This window comes from Pholis gunnellus (genome assembly GCF_910591455.1).
Source record: "Pholis gunnellus genome assembly, chromosome: 6".
Classification (NCBI taxonomy): domain Eukaryota; kingdom Metazoa; phylum Chordata; class Actinopteri; order Perciformes; family Pholidae; genus Pholis; species Pholis gunnellus.
In genome coordinates, this window is record NC_136532.1 from 21,427,345 (window position 1) to 21,442,763 (window position 15,419).

At 39.7% G+C, this 15,419-nt stretch overlaps 1 protein-coding gene across 1 annotated transcript; it reads left to right on the plus strand.

The window, feature by feature from the left end:
• Positions 1–994: 994 nt before the first annotated feature.
• Positions 995–5,450, plus strand: LOC306696907 (uncharacterized protein). Its single transcript, XM_079160633.1, has 4 exons — positions 995–1,009; positions 2,862–2,960; positions 3,426–3,708; positions 3,882–5,450. Exons 2-4 carry the CDS (start codon positions 2,932–2,934, stop codon positions 3,999–4,001), a joined length of 432 nt encoding a protein of 143 aa, XP_079016759.1. The 5' UTR covers positions 995–1,009; positions 2,862–2,931; the 3' UTR covers positions 4,002–5,450.
• The last annotated feature ends 9,969 nt before the right edge of the window (positions 5,451–15,419 follow it).

Consider the following 15,419-nt stretch of genomic DNA (forward strand, 5'->3'; position numbering starts at 1 on the left):
ACAATATAAAACCAAACTTGAGCAGGTGGCTGAACAACTTGAGGAGTATTTGTCTTACAAACGAAACTCCACTAATTTGAAAGCATCAACATCACTTAACTTGTCAAGGGGAGTACTCTTCGACCTGTGACAACTGTTGCATAATGTGCCTTGTTGCTCTCGAGAAGTCTCTGAAAATATCTCCTGATGATGTCATCAGGGGTTATCTCGGCTTGGGTTGGAAGACTTCAATTTTTTTTACAGAAAGTCTGTTTGACAAACGGGTGGAGTTTGTAAGACATGGGTGTGAAGTTGCGTCATGGTAAATGTACAGTAGTATGAAAAAAAGGGTTCTATAACTGGCAAATGTCCCAACTTCATGTAAGTGCAGTGTTAAACTGCTAGAGTACCCCTTTAAACCTGATCCAAAAACAATGAGTTAAATGAAAGAAACAAAGCTCAAATTTTCTCACAGAATATCCCATGAATCCATGCTTTAACCTTGATTAAGCAAAGTGTGTCAAGCTTTTTCCCCCACAAGTTGGCATGAGCACTTAACAATTCTCACATGTGGGTCCACACGCACACGCGGCTCAAACTTCTGTTTCTAAGGTAACTTACCTCTCAGCTGAGGCCTTGTGGCGAACGGTAGCTGTTACTTTAAATCGTCTAATGCTGCCATAAATTCTTCTGATGGACCTTTAGCACAAACTAATAAAACACACCGTCAAACTAATGAAGTAAATGAAATATATTCATATGTATGAGCATATATTCACACACATAACACTTGTGTATAAGCTTAAACATATTGTTGATATAACAAAGACTGCTTTAATTTCTGAGGGTTGTTTCAGGGGCTGATATACATGCTGGGCTTTGCACTCACTCCAGTGCATGTACACACACACACACACACACACACACACACACACACACACACACACCGCCCCCTCATCAAACTGCACTCCGCTCCAGTGAGTTTTCCCTCCCAGTCGTACACCTGAGGAGAGCCTTCTCTGGACTGGAGGTAAGACTTTGTCATTGTACTTCTGCTTCCCGTTTATGGAATCCCCTGCTCAATGACTGAAAATCAAATTTCGTCATGATTTTAACTGAAGATATTAGGAGCCGTTTTATTTGTTTAGCCAGTAGCCTATTTACAGACTTGGCCCCTGTTCCAGTGTGCTCACTGATCGTGTGTTGTGAATTTTGACCTCACCTACCTCTGGTGATTTTTGTGGTCTTTTGTTTGCTTGGTTTGGTTTAATAATCTACTCTGCATATATAAATGGTAATGTTAGACCACCTGAATTATGTATGATTTTCGTTTCCCTATAAGTACAGATTCAACATCATGTTGAGGACTTAGTCTACACTAACAGTTTAGGTGAAGAAAGGTGAAAGTTCAGTCAATTTTGTTTAAAATGGGTCTCTTTCTTTGTGCTAATCGCAGTAAATATTATCAGTAATAATGATAATATCAAAACCTGTGATAGACTGTAACCACAGAGCCACACGGCTCCGTATTAGTTCCACTTCACTTGAGAGGAAATCTACACTCTGTAGTGCCAGCAGTTACAAGTTGTTAATAGTGACTTGGTTGCACTGCAGTGGTAACTGAGGCAGACCCGCTTACATTTAGTCTCAGAGTCAGACTCATAGTGACACATACAAACTGTGTCTGGAACACTTTTTGAGGTGTGGGTCTGATAAATATCATGCACAGTGATTGACTTGTGATTCATGGGTGTGCTAAGACCTGATGACTAATATGATGTGACAGCATACGGGGACTAAATGCCGCGGATTGTCGACCAGAGATCAGTATAATTTCATTGCTGTCCTGTGAAAACATCAATTTTTCATGACCCAAGAACAGCCCTCTTTTCAGCTTGTGACAATACATTACACACCAATCCAATGGTCTACTTCGCTAAAGGAGAGGAGAATCTTCTCAAGTCAGCTTATCTGAAGCCAAATTAAAATGAGATCACATATTACACATTGATACTGATGCCTCTGGCCTTCTCATACCTCAATTCTCCTGTTGATCACCTGACAGGTTTCCAAGCAAATTGGAACAAATGTAATCATCTGATCTTTGCGTGATGATACCAACCAGTGCAGGGAGGCTGAACGGTTGTAAACTGTTCGAGTTGACTGCAGGTCAAACTGTTTTGCAGTGAAAGATGTCCTTCTATAAATGTATTATCTCTCCGCCTACATGTAGAGAAAGGCAATAAAATCGCCTTGGCTCATGGTGTCGTAGACAAAACATTTATGGGTTCAAAGTATATTTTTCTGTTGACCCAGCAAGAGAAAAACAAGACAAGCATGTTTAAAGTCTATGAAGTTAGGCAGCTACAGAAAGAATACATTTTAGATCAACAAACGTGAATTCGTAATAGCTATGACCACGTTTGTGCTTGCTTCCACATGTGCATACATGGTTCATGAGTTGTGGAAGAGGACGTGGCTTAAGTAAAGAGGGCAGGGCTTACACACACCAACGACAGTTCGGCAGTGGTGAATCCATTTAGAAGTTATGTGCCTTTATGTTATAGGCCACTCTCACTGCCAGACCCCCTTTTTGCCAATGGGCATGAACAAAAACACACACCTCCACACACACACACACACACACACACACACACACACACACACACACACACACACACACACACACACACACACACACACACACACACACACGCACACACACACTTGACCTCCATGCCAAAACTCAGCGTCCTAGGGCGGAAACTGTGGCCACTAAAAGGCGGGGCTATTTTTGTAGACCAACTGAATGACTGACTGACTAAAAAGTGTGTAATTGATGGCAAAATCAAAATGCAATGTTTTGCCTGCCTCCTATTCAGGTTCGTAGTGTGTTTTTTGGACTCCGTTTCCATTTCGGTCCATCAGGAGTTTATCCGCAGATCTCTAATAATGCCATTTGACAGCATTCCCATTCTGGAGTAAGACACAATTCCTTTTCTCTATACGTTTCTTTGTTGATTAATTCAATCCTTATTTTGTTGACATTGGCTTTACTTCTTCATTTGATGGTCCCAAAGACACAAAATCTGTAAGATAGATATTTGAAAAATCAAAATAAAAATCTTTTATTTTTGTATCTTATTTTCTTACTTCTTTAAAACAGAAATGTACTGTGCTAACTCTGCTCTTTATCACAAACTGAGCTTGGCCAATCGATGAAGGTGGAAACATTTGGAAATGACCATAAAGCCTTGTATTTAGCCTTGGGTCTCTGAGATCCCAATATATACAGTTTGTGTGTGTGACACTGGTACAAACAGACCCTTCATTTCCCTTTCTCTCCCCCTCCCTCTGTCCTGCACTCATCTCCCGGTTTTCATCCTCCTCTCACCCATCTCCTCCTCCTCCTCCTCCTCCTCCTCCTCCTCCTCTTCCTCTTCAAGGATCTTCCTGAGCATCCTGGGCTTCGGCCTCTCCATCATGTTCTGCACGACCTTCTGCAGGGCGTGCAGTCGCTTAAGAGAGGAGCAGATAGACAGGGAGGCGCGGAGACGCAGTGAGCAGGAAACGCGCCCTCCTCCGATATATTTCATCCCCTTCCATGGAAGCATGTCACAGCAGGACAGCGAAGACCACCCCAGGGTGCCTCGATACAGCCAGGAGCTCCACACACCGCCACGATATAGCAATGCCATCTTATGTGGGCCCCCACCTTCCTATAATGAGGTGATTTTAAAACAAAAGCACTCAATGACAAAAAAAGTGTGTCCCATTTTGATTGTGCCTTCAGCACTTCCTGTCTCCGAAACCCTAAATTCACTGCAAAAATCATGCCTAACATCGACTTCAATGTGAATGTATTTAGGGTTTAACTTTGCATTTCTTTCTGTGTATTTCAGGTGGGATTGAAGCCCGACGATCTCCCCCCTTCTTACACAGAGTACAACGTTCCGGTGAATCCTATCACTCCTCCACCTCACACAGACATGTTTCAGCCCCAAACACAGTCACAACAATAAGCCAGGACCGCCACACTGTGCCTCTACTGACGTTATGGACAGTCTCGATTATTGAACTGCCTCATGGACTCGAGTGAGCTGGCACTGGAGTACACAATGTTTCAAAGTTTATTTTTATTGTGATAATGAATGTGATGATGGCACAGAGGGGATACAAGCTGCAGAAATGGCACCGGGTTTAAAGCTGCAATTCAATGAGACAGCACATTCTCTGAGCCACTAAAACAGATTTTACTCCCATGGATGGTGGTTGTTAAAATGAGATCGGTGTGCATCGTTTCCTTGTTTCCACTTGTTATCATCTCCAACAAGGAGGTTATGCTTTTGGTCCTGTTTGTTTGCATGTCTGTCTGTTTCTTTTTAATCAGCAGGATCTCAAAAAACACTTTAAAAGTATTATTGAAATAAGTGTAAATTCAGGTGTAAATGTGAATCCAATGGGGCCACTGTGTGGCCATTTATAAAACACTTTGTTTTGGCTCATGTCTCCTGAATCATGAGGAGTGTCGTGTTTGCTCCTGGATTCCGTTTTCCAACATGTAGTAGTGACTGCACAGAATTTCTAAGATGTTTCACTTCTTCTACCACTTTTTCCAATCTTTACAAAGATTAGTACATTATATATTCGGATGCAATGCAAATGCAGAACCATTTGTCAACATCCTGTTGTGGCCTAGTTGACAATTCCAAATGTTATACATATAATATATATATATATATATATATATATATATATATATATATATGATTAATAAGTATTAATATCTTTCTGTGCAATCCTATGCAATTTGATAGCATTTTGACAATAGGTGGCCCCACAACATGATCAAATTGAAATGGCCAGTGGCTCAGTGTTCATGAGTCACTTGATTTTGGCCCAATTTATCATCGTACTAAACTCAAATATTCATAGAGATAATTCATACATCATGAACACTATCATCTACTCAGGATTAATGTCTATTTGTAACGCAGATCTTGATCCACATGCTGATTAAAAACATCTAAATATTTTCTATCATCAAAATTACAACTTGAGAAGATTGTTCAGTCTTGGGGAGATGCTCTCCGAGTTCTTTGTAGTTTACATGTTGTTTGAATATACAATACTGAACTGAGTAGCAGCCTTGAGACAAAACCAGAGACCCTCTGAATGAATGAATCCATTCTTTTTACATCTAGCAATTGTTTTCAGTGACTGAATCAGGCATTCAAATCAAATAGGAACAACTTTTAGAACCACTTGACGGTCCAAAGCAACAGCTTGTTATGAGTTAATCAAACTTGACTTGAAGTTGGCTGTAGATCTTAAAATGATTATGTTGTCATTGCATGTTAAAAGTTATGTTAAGGGTATTTACCTGAAATCTGAGAGCAGTATTTTAAGGTCAGAGGTATGCTGTATATCTTCAGTCTTTCCCAAATGACAGGTGCTGATGAGAAACTACTGAGCTCTGAAGACAAGGGAGCTGCTTTTTGTGACATTTCTGGAGACTTTGCTCAAAGGCACAAATTAATCAATGACTATACTGTAAATGAATTGTGCTAATCAGCAAAAGGCAAATAAGAAATGTTTAAATCTCAGGACCACATGTGAATTATATAAATATTGTAGCTGGTCTACCAACAGATCCCTGAATAAAATGACAAAACATTTGTGTCACTCCAAAGATATGTCTGTAATATCAAAGAAAAATGAATTAGAAATATTGGCTGATTAATCTACCTTTATGTCTATATATTTAATGTTATACCATATGTAAATGTGAGCTGTTCATAATGATATTACCGTTTATGTTTTATGTCAACATCCTTACATCTATGTGCATTTGTTGTCTTCATTATGCACCCACAATCTTTATATACTGCTAAAAGTTACAAGGAAAATCCTTTAAACTAGTTGTTGGAGAATATAAATCTGAGATATACTAGAACGGACATTTTTTCTTACTAACTGCATTCAAAGACATCGTTAATGCCACTGAGATGGTTGGCACACTTTCCGTTTTGCAAACACACATTTATAGGTTTGCGATCATTCCCGACCTCATGTAGTTTCAAAGTAATGGTTCAAATGTATTCGCTAACTAATCTAGCCATCACATTTTGTAAATCCACTCATAACCTTTCATGTATTCAGAGTATTTTCTTTGACAGAGTCAACGTGCAGCAGTGGTTCAGTGAATCACACAGGATGGCCAGATTTCACTGACACCAGTGTGGACAGGCTGACATACAGCCACACATGGCCCAATGTGTATCACAGACACTCACACATGTCACAACTGTAATCCTATATATGTCAAGAGGGCTTAAACCATAGACTAAAACGTGTGCTTTTCTCTCCGTTTTACAGCAACTGGATGTGGTGTCGTATTCCAGCCTCCATAAGGGAAAACCCTCTCCTCTTACATATCCTTACTACGCTATGCTATCTCTCAGGGGGCATACATACATGCATTTGTGTAAGTCTGTGTGGATGCAGAAGCTTCAATCCCAGAATATCCTTCTTCCTGTTCTCATTTTAGAGTCAAGAGTGTAATTTTATAACAACAACTGCATAGCCATAGGCCCGCAAAAGCATAAGGTACCGTTGTATGGTGCATATTAAACACTAGAGGGCAGTGCAACTGTGTAGTCTCGTGTCCACTGTTTGTGATTTATATTAATTGTAGTAGCCACACAATTCACAACCCAACTATAGGTAAAAATAGAGCATTTTGCCAAACCACACTTCCTGGACCAGTCTGTGATTACCGTCTGTCAAAAGCTCATCATGCTGTCTCATGTGTTGAAACAATATTCCACTATGCACGTCTATAACAGGAATGCTTATAGCCTCCACTATTTCATTCTGTGTATTTCACAGCTTCTAGAGTCATTTAACAGCTTGGTGATTTCAATACCAAAAGGTGTTTTTGGAAATATGTGGTTATCAGCGGGAAAATATGATTCAGAGAGTTAATGGTGCACGTAAGTAATATAAGCTTAATTTAGGGGAGGAAGTCCAAGGTTCAATTGAATGAGAATAAATAAGATGTTTATTGCCAAGTAGGTTTAAACTCATGCAAGGAATTTGTCTTCATGTTTGGTGCATAAAATAAAACTTAACAATCAAAATATGATATATGAATATAAAATACTAGAAGCAGATGTGCTAACCTGTACGCTAGACCTCCTTTGATAATTTTTTTAATTTGCTGTTTTCCCCATCTTTTTGAATAAGTGTAATGTTTGTATTTTGAAATATCTGCAAGTTAAAGAGTACAAACCGAAGAGTCATCTCATGTTTCTAAAGCAACAAACGGGAGGGCAGCATGTCGCCATCCTATTGGACAACAGCGTCGTTATCTGTAATCAAGCTTTTATCTGCATCACCTGATGCTCCATCTGCCTGCCCTTTCTGTCTCGTTAGTGGACCATCCTGTGGTCGTCTAAAGTACAACTTTAGAGTCTTTACAATCTCAAGTGTTTTACACCAGAAGTATTGTGGAATGCATGGACATGTCCTAAATCAAACAGGCTTAGTTCATAAGATAACATCTGAGCTCTTTGCTGATATGTGGTGATAATTTAGCAATTATTTATAATTTAACAATAAATTCAGATTATTTTCTTCATGGCCATTTACTCTGTAGATGCTTTAAAAGCAGACTAGAGAGAATGCGTCGAACAGCTTTTGTTAGTTCCCAGCGAGATCTTGTCTTTGGCATTAGTAGCAGACAGATATGTGCATGAAGGGGGACATCTTTTGGTTTCTGCAACAAAAACTCTACTGTTAAACCATGGCCTCCTCACCTCTCTCTCTTCCCCCTTCTCCATCTGGCTCCGTCCATTCTTATATCCTCCACTCATTCTCACTCAGTGCTCTCTTTCATGAGGTTTATTTTATGGCTCCGTCTCATTTTCTCATTCTCTCTTTAATCTCTCTCCTGACACTTGCATCAATTCTTCCCCCATCCCCCCATTCAGGACCCCCCCGAGAACGAAGCAGCACAAAGCAGTAGAGCGTCCGCAGTAGTATTTCATTCAGCTAACCTGCCTTTACTGGGGCTTGCTTACTTAATACCCTGTAGCTTTCAGTGATTCATTGGCTGCTTTTATGCTTTTAAATCAGTACATCTTCAGGGTGTAGGCAGCTGGGAAGTGAAAACGTCAAAAGCCGAACAAGTCCATTCAAAATGGGTTTTCACATGCATGTAGGTAGATGTGTGTAGGCCTACAGTATAGCGTTTGTGCATATATGTATTTAAAATCAAAGGTGCATACATTTTTCTTTCTCACACTTCAAGAACAGTTTATCGTAAGATTAAATAATTGATTTGAATCCCTTACCTCAACTATAAATGGCACATGCCAAAGCTTGCATGTCTAGATTGTACTGCTACTGCCCAAAAATAAGAATTGCGTTTCCTTCCCATACACAGGTGAAATGTTTATTCCTGAATGTGGTTCTGAGTTTGGTTTATCTGTACTCTGTGTGCGCAAGTGAAGGAGCTAAATCGGTTAAATAGAGGGAATCAAGTTGCTATCCAGATTATTCTGTTCTCCTTACACAGCATTTCACTGTCAAAATGATTTTCTAAAACAGCTGATATTCCTTAACTCCGCTAAAATAATCCCTAAAGTCATCTGCTTGCTCCGAAAAGACCCTTTCAAAAATTCTGGGTCATTCTGACAGTTTAGTGAAACACTCAAGCAAAATGAATTACTTGGAATCACATTTTAACGTTTCTGCCATTTGGCAGGATTTGTTATGGTCTCTGATCTGGACTACAATTCTAAACATTTTAATAATACATGGCCAGTTTGTACATTTGTATTAATGACCATTAACATGTGGGCAGTTTAAGCAGTCAGTCTGTCCACTAAACTACAAAAATATTACATCTGGTCATCAGTGTTTATTCAACTAAAAGTTTATTTTGGATGTGACGATCTTGAGAAAACGTACTGTCTGAGTGAGTGGTGAGTCTGGATAGTGCTGCTCTGGAAGAGACATGTGGGATCCTGGAATAGATTTAGAGGAAGAAAACCCCCTGAGGGCTGCACATGCAGAGAGAAGCAGAGACAATATAAAAAGGAATGGATGGGATGTTTGTTTGTGTCTGTGCATGGGTGCATGTTGGTCAAAGAAAAGAGAGCTTGCTAAAGGTATGTGTTTGCATGCCTGTTCTCTGCTGAGTGATTAGCTGAGCACAGTTGCTTTTATTACCAGGATGACCAATCTCTCTGCCTACCTTCCTCCCATTCTCTTCATCCAACCCTCCCCCACCGCTCTGCGATATGAATACATACTGGAGAGCTGGAGAGCCCCTGGCATTCCTTTGTCCAATGACGTTCTCTCAGAGTCTTTCCCTGTACTGCTATCTTTGTCTGGCCTTCATCACCACCGGGGCTGTGACTCTTTATTAACAAACTCTAAACCGTATGTACACGCGTGGTCTTTCAGTCTGTATTTGTTTGGCTATACCACAAACGTGTCAGGGAAAAATCACATGCGAATGTGACGGGGCCTTAGGAGGGGGAAATGAGAGGGAAGCAACAACGCCACCTGGAGAATTACACCCCAGGAAATACAAGCTTAAGACCCAGAAGATATTGTTTTGAGATTTGTTAAGGCACACACATTTTTTATTGATATGAAACATAAGTGTCCCGCAAACATTTTTTATCCAAGGAATCAAAGAAAATAATCCAATTTGCAAGTACGGGAGCTGCGGGGGAGGTAAGAATATTACCTGACAAATGAAAATGACTGGAACCAAGTAAGGATTTTAAATAATTCTTGAACATGACAACCTAAAAAGGCTTTACTGAAAACTCTAAAACTACATCACAACCTAATATTGTAAAATGTCTTATACAACATAAACTAAGCAAAATGGTGGGATTTAAGTTGAAGCCACAGTGAGGAGGCTGATGACACTGATGAGAGCCCAGGGGTGCTACCGGTAACTCACCTCAGGTGGAACGCAGCAATCCTCACAACAGAAATGGTGCAGTCTACAGTCTTATCCCAGTGTTTGTGCATAAGGTGTAGGGACCTCACCACGGATGCTTAACCTCCCAACAATGGCACTTTACTTCCCCTTAAGAAAAAGTGAACTCATACCAAAAAGAATCAAGACAAACAAAACAAGCCCAGATGGTTGAACAATGTAAATGAATCAAAGGATTGAGGCAAAACAGCGGCAGGTGAACCTACAAATAAAAAACAAGGGGTTAACAACACTCACCATGCTGCAAAATAATACAAATTAAGGTTGTAAATACTTACTACCTCATATATGGGGTATTAACATATCCAGTCACCCATCAAAGGCAGAACAACGACAGTGTTTCTAAAACAATTTCCAGCCAACACGTCAGTCCAGAGTTAATCAAGGCGGCCGTATTTCATAAGGGTTGGCATGCTAACTGATCACATTAAATATATACAGGTATGTATTTAGTGTAAACTTTGTTTGTGTGTGTGTGTGGTGTTTTTCATGTTACAGGAAAAACACCACGAGCCACCACAGAGGACAGGGGCAAAAAAGGAGTGAGGCCATGCAAACATGTGGCTTCTTCTTCTTCTTCTGTTTTTGAGGTTTATTGGTGGTTGGCAAACAATTAATTGTTGCATTACTGCCACCAACTGGTATGGAGTGTGGCTCAAGAAAAAAAAACCAACGGGCTCATATTTTCTTGATAATATTAGTTAGTCTAAGATATTGAAATAATACTTGATAACATTCACTTTGCAGTTCTTTTGCAGAATATCCACTGCATCAAAACAGACCTCCATCTAATCAGCTGCCCTCTTTCCTGCTCATATTTCTGACATTGTACACTAACGTGTTCTATTGTTTCCTCTTGCCCACAATAGTCACATTTTCCTGTTTCGTGTTTACCTATTTTTTGAAGCATACTGTTTAGGCCAGTGTGTCCAAATCTTCCTTCCTGCACATCTCATTTCTCCCACTTTCCTCTAAACTCGGTAAAACCATCGTCCTTCATGTCTTCTTCCCATTGCTTCTGCCACCTTTCCTTCAAGCTCTGTTTAGTAATACTTTTAGTTTATGATTTACTGAAGCTGACTTCATTAGTGCAGCTATTTTTTGTGGCCTCTTTTGCAGTTTTATCTGCCATTTCATTACCTTTGACCCCAATATATGCTTGGTACCCATAGGAATACCAACAGGTGCCTTGTTCAACCTGGCCCTGATTAGGGAATCGGTTGTGGGAGGAGCCAGCCTGAGACTGCATTCAAAACACTACACCCTGAGCTTCATTCACTGCTTGGGGAGCATTCCCCAACACATTAACATACTACATGTTGAGTAATAGAGGGTGTTAAGCGCTATCAGGCTTTACATTTTCTTTTAAATGAATGCACCAATAATACACAAGGTTTTTTTTTCTTCTATTTTCTACTGCTGAAGTTTGTTTTGGGATCTATTTATTATGTGAGAAGCAACATCCATCCATTGTGCAGTGATTTTAACCTCATTTTTACCAACTATTTTACAACAAAAAGTGGTCAACCAGATAATTTATTTGTGTGTGTGTGTGTGTGTGTGCCTTTTAACACCTGGTCACCTACAATAGAAGACAATTTGTGAAGCAGGCCCAAATAGAATTTGTGTGTTCATCGAAGGGTACCGTCACCAATAGAAAACAAACACAAAAAGCAAACATAATGATTAGTGTGCATATTTTGTCGTCACTTACTGACATGACCCACACTGGTTAGTACGGTAGCGGTTGTTGTGCTGGTCCAAGCTGGACATAAACTAACTTGATCTGATCAAATGATAATGAGATACTGAGCTGAAGCATGCTGGTCCAGTCACTATCCAAACAGCTGGTAAAAATGGCTTTACTCCTCGACCCAGTTGGCTGTGAGATTCCAATAGTTCAATCAGGAGAGACAAGTCGGATCAAGAAAAGATAATTAGCATTAACAGATGTTATGTGATGATAAAGTCTTGGCAAAGTCTTTGGCGCTTGGACTCTGCAGGGAGATTTGTAATCGAGGGGTTTCTGCCCTGAGCAGAAGCAAGATAAATCTAATCATATTTAAAAGAGACAGCAGCAGGATGATATAGGCTAACGATGTAATTGTTTTGTTGTGCTATTGGATAGAGGAGACCAGCTAATCTCAACCACTGATATCATGATTGACAGCCTTGAGCAATAACAGCAAGGTGAGCATGCATGAGAGGAGTGTACGGCAGATTTCTGAGGAATAATCGACGGGCTTAAACATGCAAGAGTATAGTCTTCCCGACTGAACTCACACTAGAGCTTCATTTGTCTCGAGGATTAGTTTTGCATGATCAAATAAATAATAAATAATAATTCTCAGCAATGAGTTTTTCATAACTGATTCAGAAAAAAGCTCATCATAAAACCTGCTCTTACACCTTACCTCGCTCTCTCAAATGTTGTTCATCTTAGCAACTATATAATATCTGGCTAACACTTAAATTACTATACTTGGTTCTTAAAAAACTTCACTTTACCGGAGGCCGTTTATGCTTTTACAGTTTATAGAAATTGTTATATGGCTTTGCAGGAGGGAAAGGATTCAGGATTCAGGCAGGATTCAGGAATGTCAGGAGTCCCCAGGAGTTCCTCTGTCAGTAGGTCAGAGGTCAATAGATCTCATCTTACAAGGGTCTGTAAAGCAGGGTCACAGATCTCAGAAGGGAATTATGTGAATTATTATCATTATAATACATTTGCTGGATTCCATTTCCAAGTGAAACCCAGCTTTACAGTGTAGACTGCTTCAAAAATATGCTCCTGATTGAGAGATTTTCTTCAAACAGCAACCAATGCTTACAGTATTATGCCTAGATATATTTGAAATGAACAATATATAACATATAATAACAACTTGAAGTACTAAACTTGATGTAGTAGCCTTGAAGTAATAAAGATTTGCTTGCTGGCATGTTAATGGTATTTGCTTACCTGCACAGCTGAACTTTGAGACAATATGTACTCCCCTCTGGCCTCATCCAAAAAATACCAATTGAGAACAAAAAAAATCCCCAAATTTATCATAAAAATATTGAAAAACATCAGAGAGAACACCAAATAAAAGTGAGCATATTGATCCCCATCGAGTGAAAACATAAGAGCATCTTTTCTCTCGCGTGTACAAACTGTGTTAAAAGTATCTAGATAAACATGTAAATATGTATGTATTGATGTATAGTCTGTCTAGTAGTGGTTAAATGCATCTTGAAGGAAAATATGTCTGAAAACCCCAAACCGGAAAATAGTTATTACGGTAGTATTTGTTTGACTGTGTGTGTGTGTGTGTGTGTGTGTGTGTGTGTTTGCACTGATGGGCCAGTGTTGGTAACCATGGAGCTGACCTGGGGAGGGGTGTTTGTTGACGAACAACATTCCAGTGTTCGCCTGATGTGTGTGTGTGTGTGTGTGTGCGTGTGTGTGTGTGTGGTGTGAAAACCCAGTTCAGCACAGGTAAACATCATGCGTCTATTTAAAGTCGATGATTCTTCACTGACCAGCTGATGGACAAAGTTTCTGAGCGTTTGCTGTGTTGCCAGCAGTCTTCAGGAGAAGACTCTTCAGTATTATTCTGCCTGGATACTACACAGAAAGTCCCAGAGGACACATACATTTTTGAGTAACTATCTTGTGTTTGACGCTGGAACAAAAGGAGAGATACGATCTTCTTTTCCTGCATATTTGAAGAAAAAAAAATGTCATTCTATCAGCTGTTGTTTTGTAGTTTTCATGACTCATGTCATAACTTTTTTTTATTCTCTCATAAGTGACAACAATTCACATCGACCAGCTACCTCTCCAACATCTGTTGGGCTGCATGCGAATGCCATTTGTTTGTCAAATCAATTCACCAGGACCTGACTGTCTATACCGTTATTTGCAAGATATGTGCGGCCATTAAATAATTGAATCGCAAACAACGTAATCATACATATCTATGCCGACTGGGTGTGCTATTTTTTTTTACGTGAAACCAAAACAAGCTGAAAGCTGGGGGAGGGGAGGTTTGTCCATAGGAGCACATCTTCATCATCGCCCAGAAGATGATATCAGATTGTTGACTGTGTTTAACTCCGACACCGGTGAGGCATTCTTCCAAACACAATTAACTCAGTTTCACTTCTTCCCTCAGTGACAACACTGCTTTGTATTTAGAGTCACAGTCGATTGTGACGTGGCTCACCCTCTCTTAAACGTTAAAACACTAAAACCTCCTGCGCGCCCCAAAGATCAGTAAACGTTGCTCAACTGAATGTGTTAGAATAAACAGCAACCCTTCAGCTATATGACCTGACAAACCAGCTTAACTGACTGCTCAGCAGCAACACATTCGTATGTGACACATTTGCTCAAGGTGCTGAAACATATAGCCAATGTCTTGAAGTCGGACCTGAAGTTAACACTGAAAACACACGGTTGGAGATTTCACTGACCAGCTTGTTGCAGACCACGGTTGCAGATTTTAGCCACATTTCAACTCTTTCAATATTCAGAGATTTTACTTGATGAAACCTTTTGAAAACATACAGAATTATCTGAATATAAACTTAATTGTTTCTTCTCATGTCTTAACAGAACAGTGATAATGTGCTGCAAACTTCCTTCGTGTGTTCTCCCATCCTAACTCACAATGAATGATTTAATCTCGTTTTAGTATCACTAACTATTTCTACATTGCCCCGGCTGATTAAATCGGAAGAATTACAGCCATTCAAGAAATACCACACTGGTGAGACATAGACAGTTGGAGAGGCGAAGCTGCCATGATATTACAGATAGTTAGAATACCTCTCATAGACCTATTTTTGGCCTATGAGTTAACTGATAATAGCCGATGACAGTGCTCTGTTGAAACATTTGAAAATAAAAAACGACCAATATTTCCACTGTTTCTTGTTGGTTTTCTCTCAGGTGGCAGTGGCAGTGAGTGTCAGTGTGGTGGCTTAACAGTATGTTCTGTATTTTACAAAACTAAAACAAAAACAGAGAATCAAATAATTAAAAAAAAGATGAATTGCCATGTGTCTCAGGCAAAGAAAACGTCACGAATTACAAATGGTCCAATACTTTTACTTAACATACCTCAAAAACTAATGACCGCATTTCCATTAGCATGACAGCATGTGGAAATGCTATGTTAGCACTGAGCTCACAAAGTCCAGCTAAGATCGTGCCCTAAAAAAACCCCAACCCATATGATTTAGGTGAGATCACAGCTCATCCTTCGCCACAACCAGCAGGCCATTTTGTTGTTGCGACTAGTGGTATCCAAAAGGCAACTGAGATTGAACTCTCTTCATTCAATATTAACTTTTCATCCACCCAACAGTTTTGTCGTTGCTTTACAGGTCTGCTAAAATGGCAAACAGACTTTTTAATCTTGTTTTC

What these genes read in the sequence shown, in the direction of transcription:
- LOC306696907 (XM_079160633.1), top strand. Translation starts at nt 2,932, where the DNA reads ATGCCATTTGACAGCATTCCCATTCTGGA. An exon ending in GACAGCATTCCCATTCTGGA is followed by an intron (nt 2,961 to 3,425) that starts GTAAGACACAAT and finishes TTCCTCTTCAAG; the next exon opens with GATCTTCCTGAGCATCCTGG. An exon ending in CCCCACCTTCCTATAATGAG is followed by an intron (nt 3,709 to 3,881) that starts GTGATTTTAAAA and finishes TGTGTATTTCAG; the next exon opens with GTGGGATTGAAGCCCGACGA.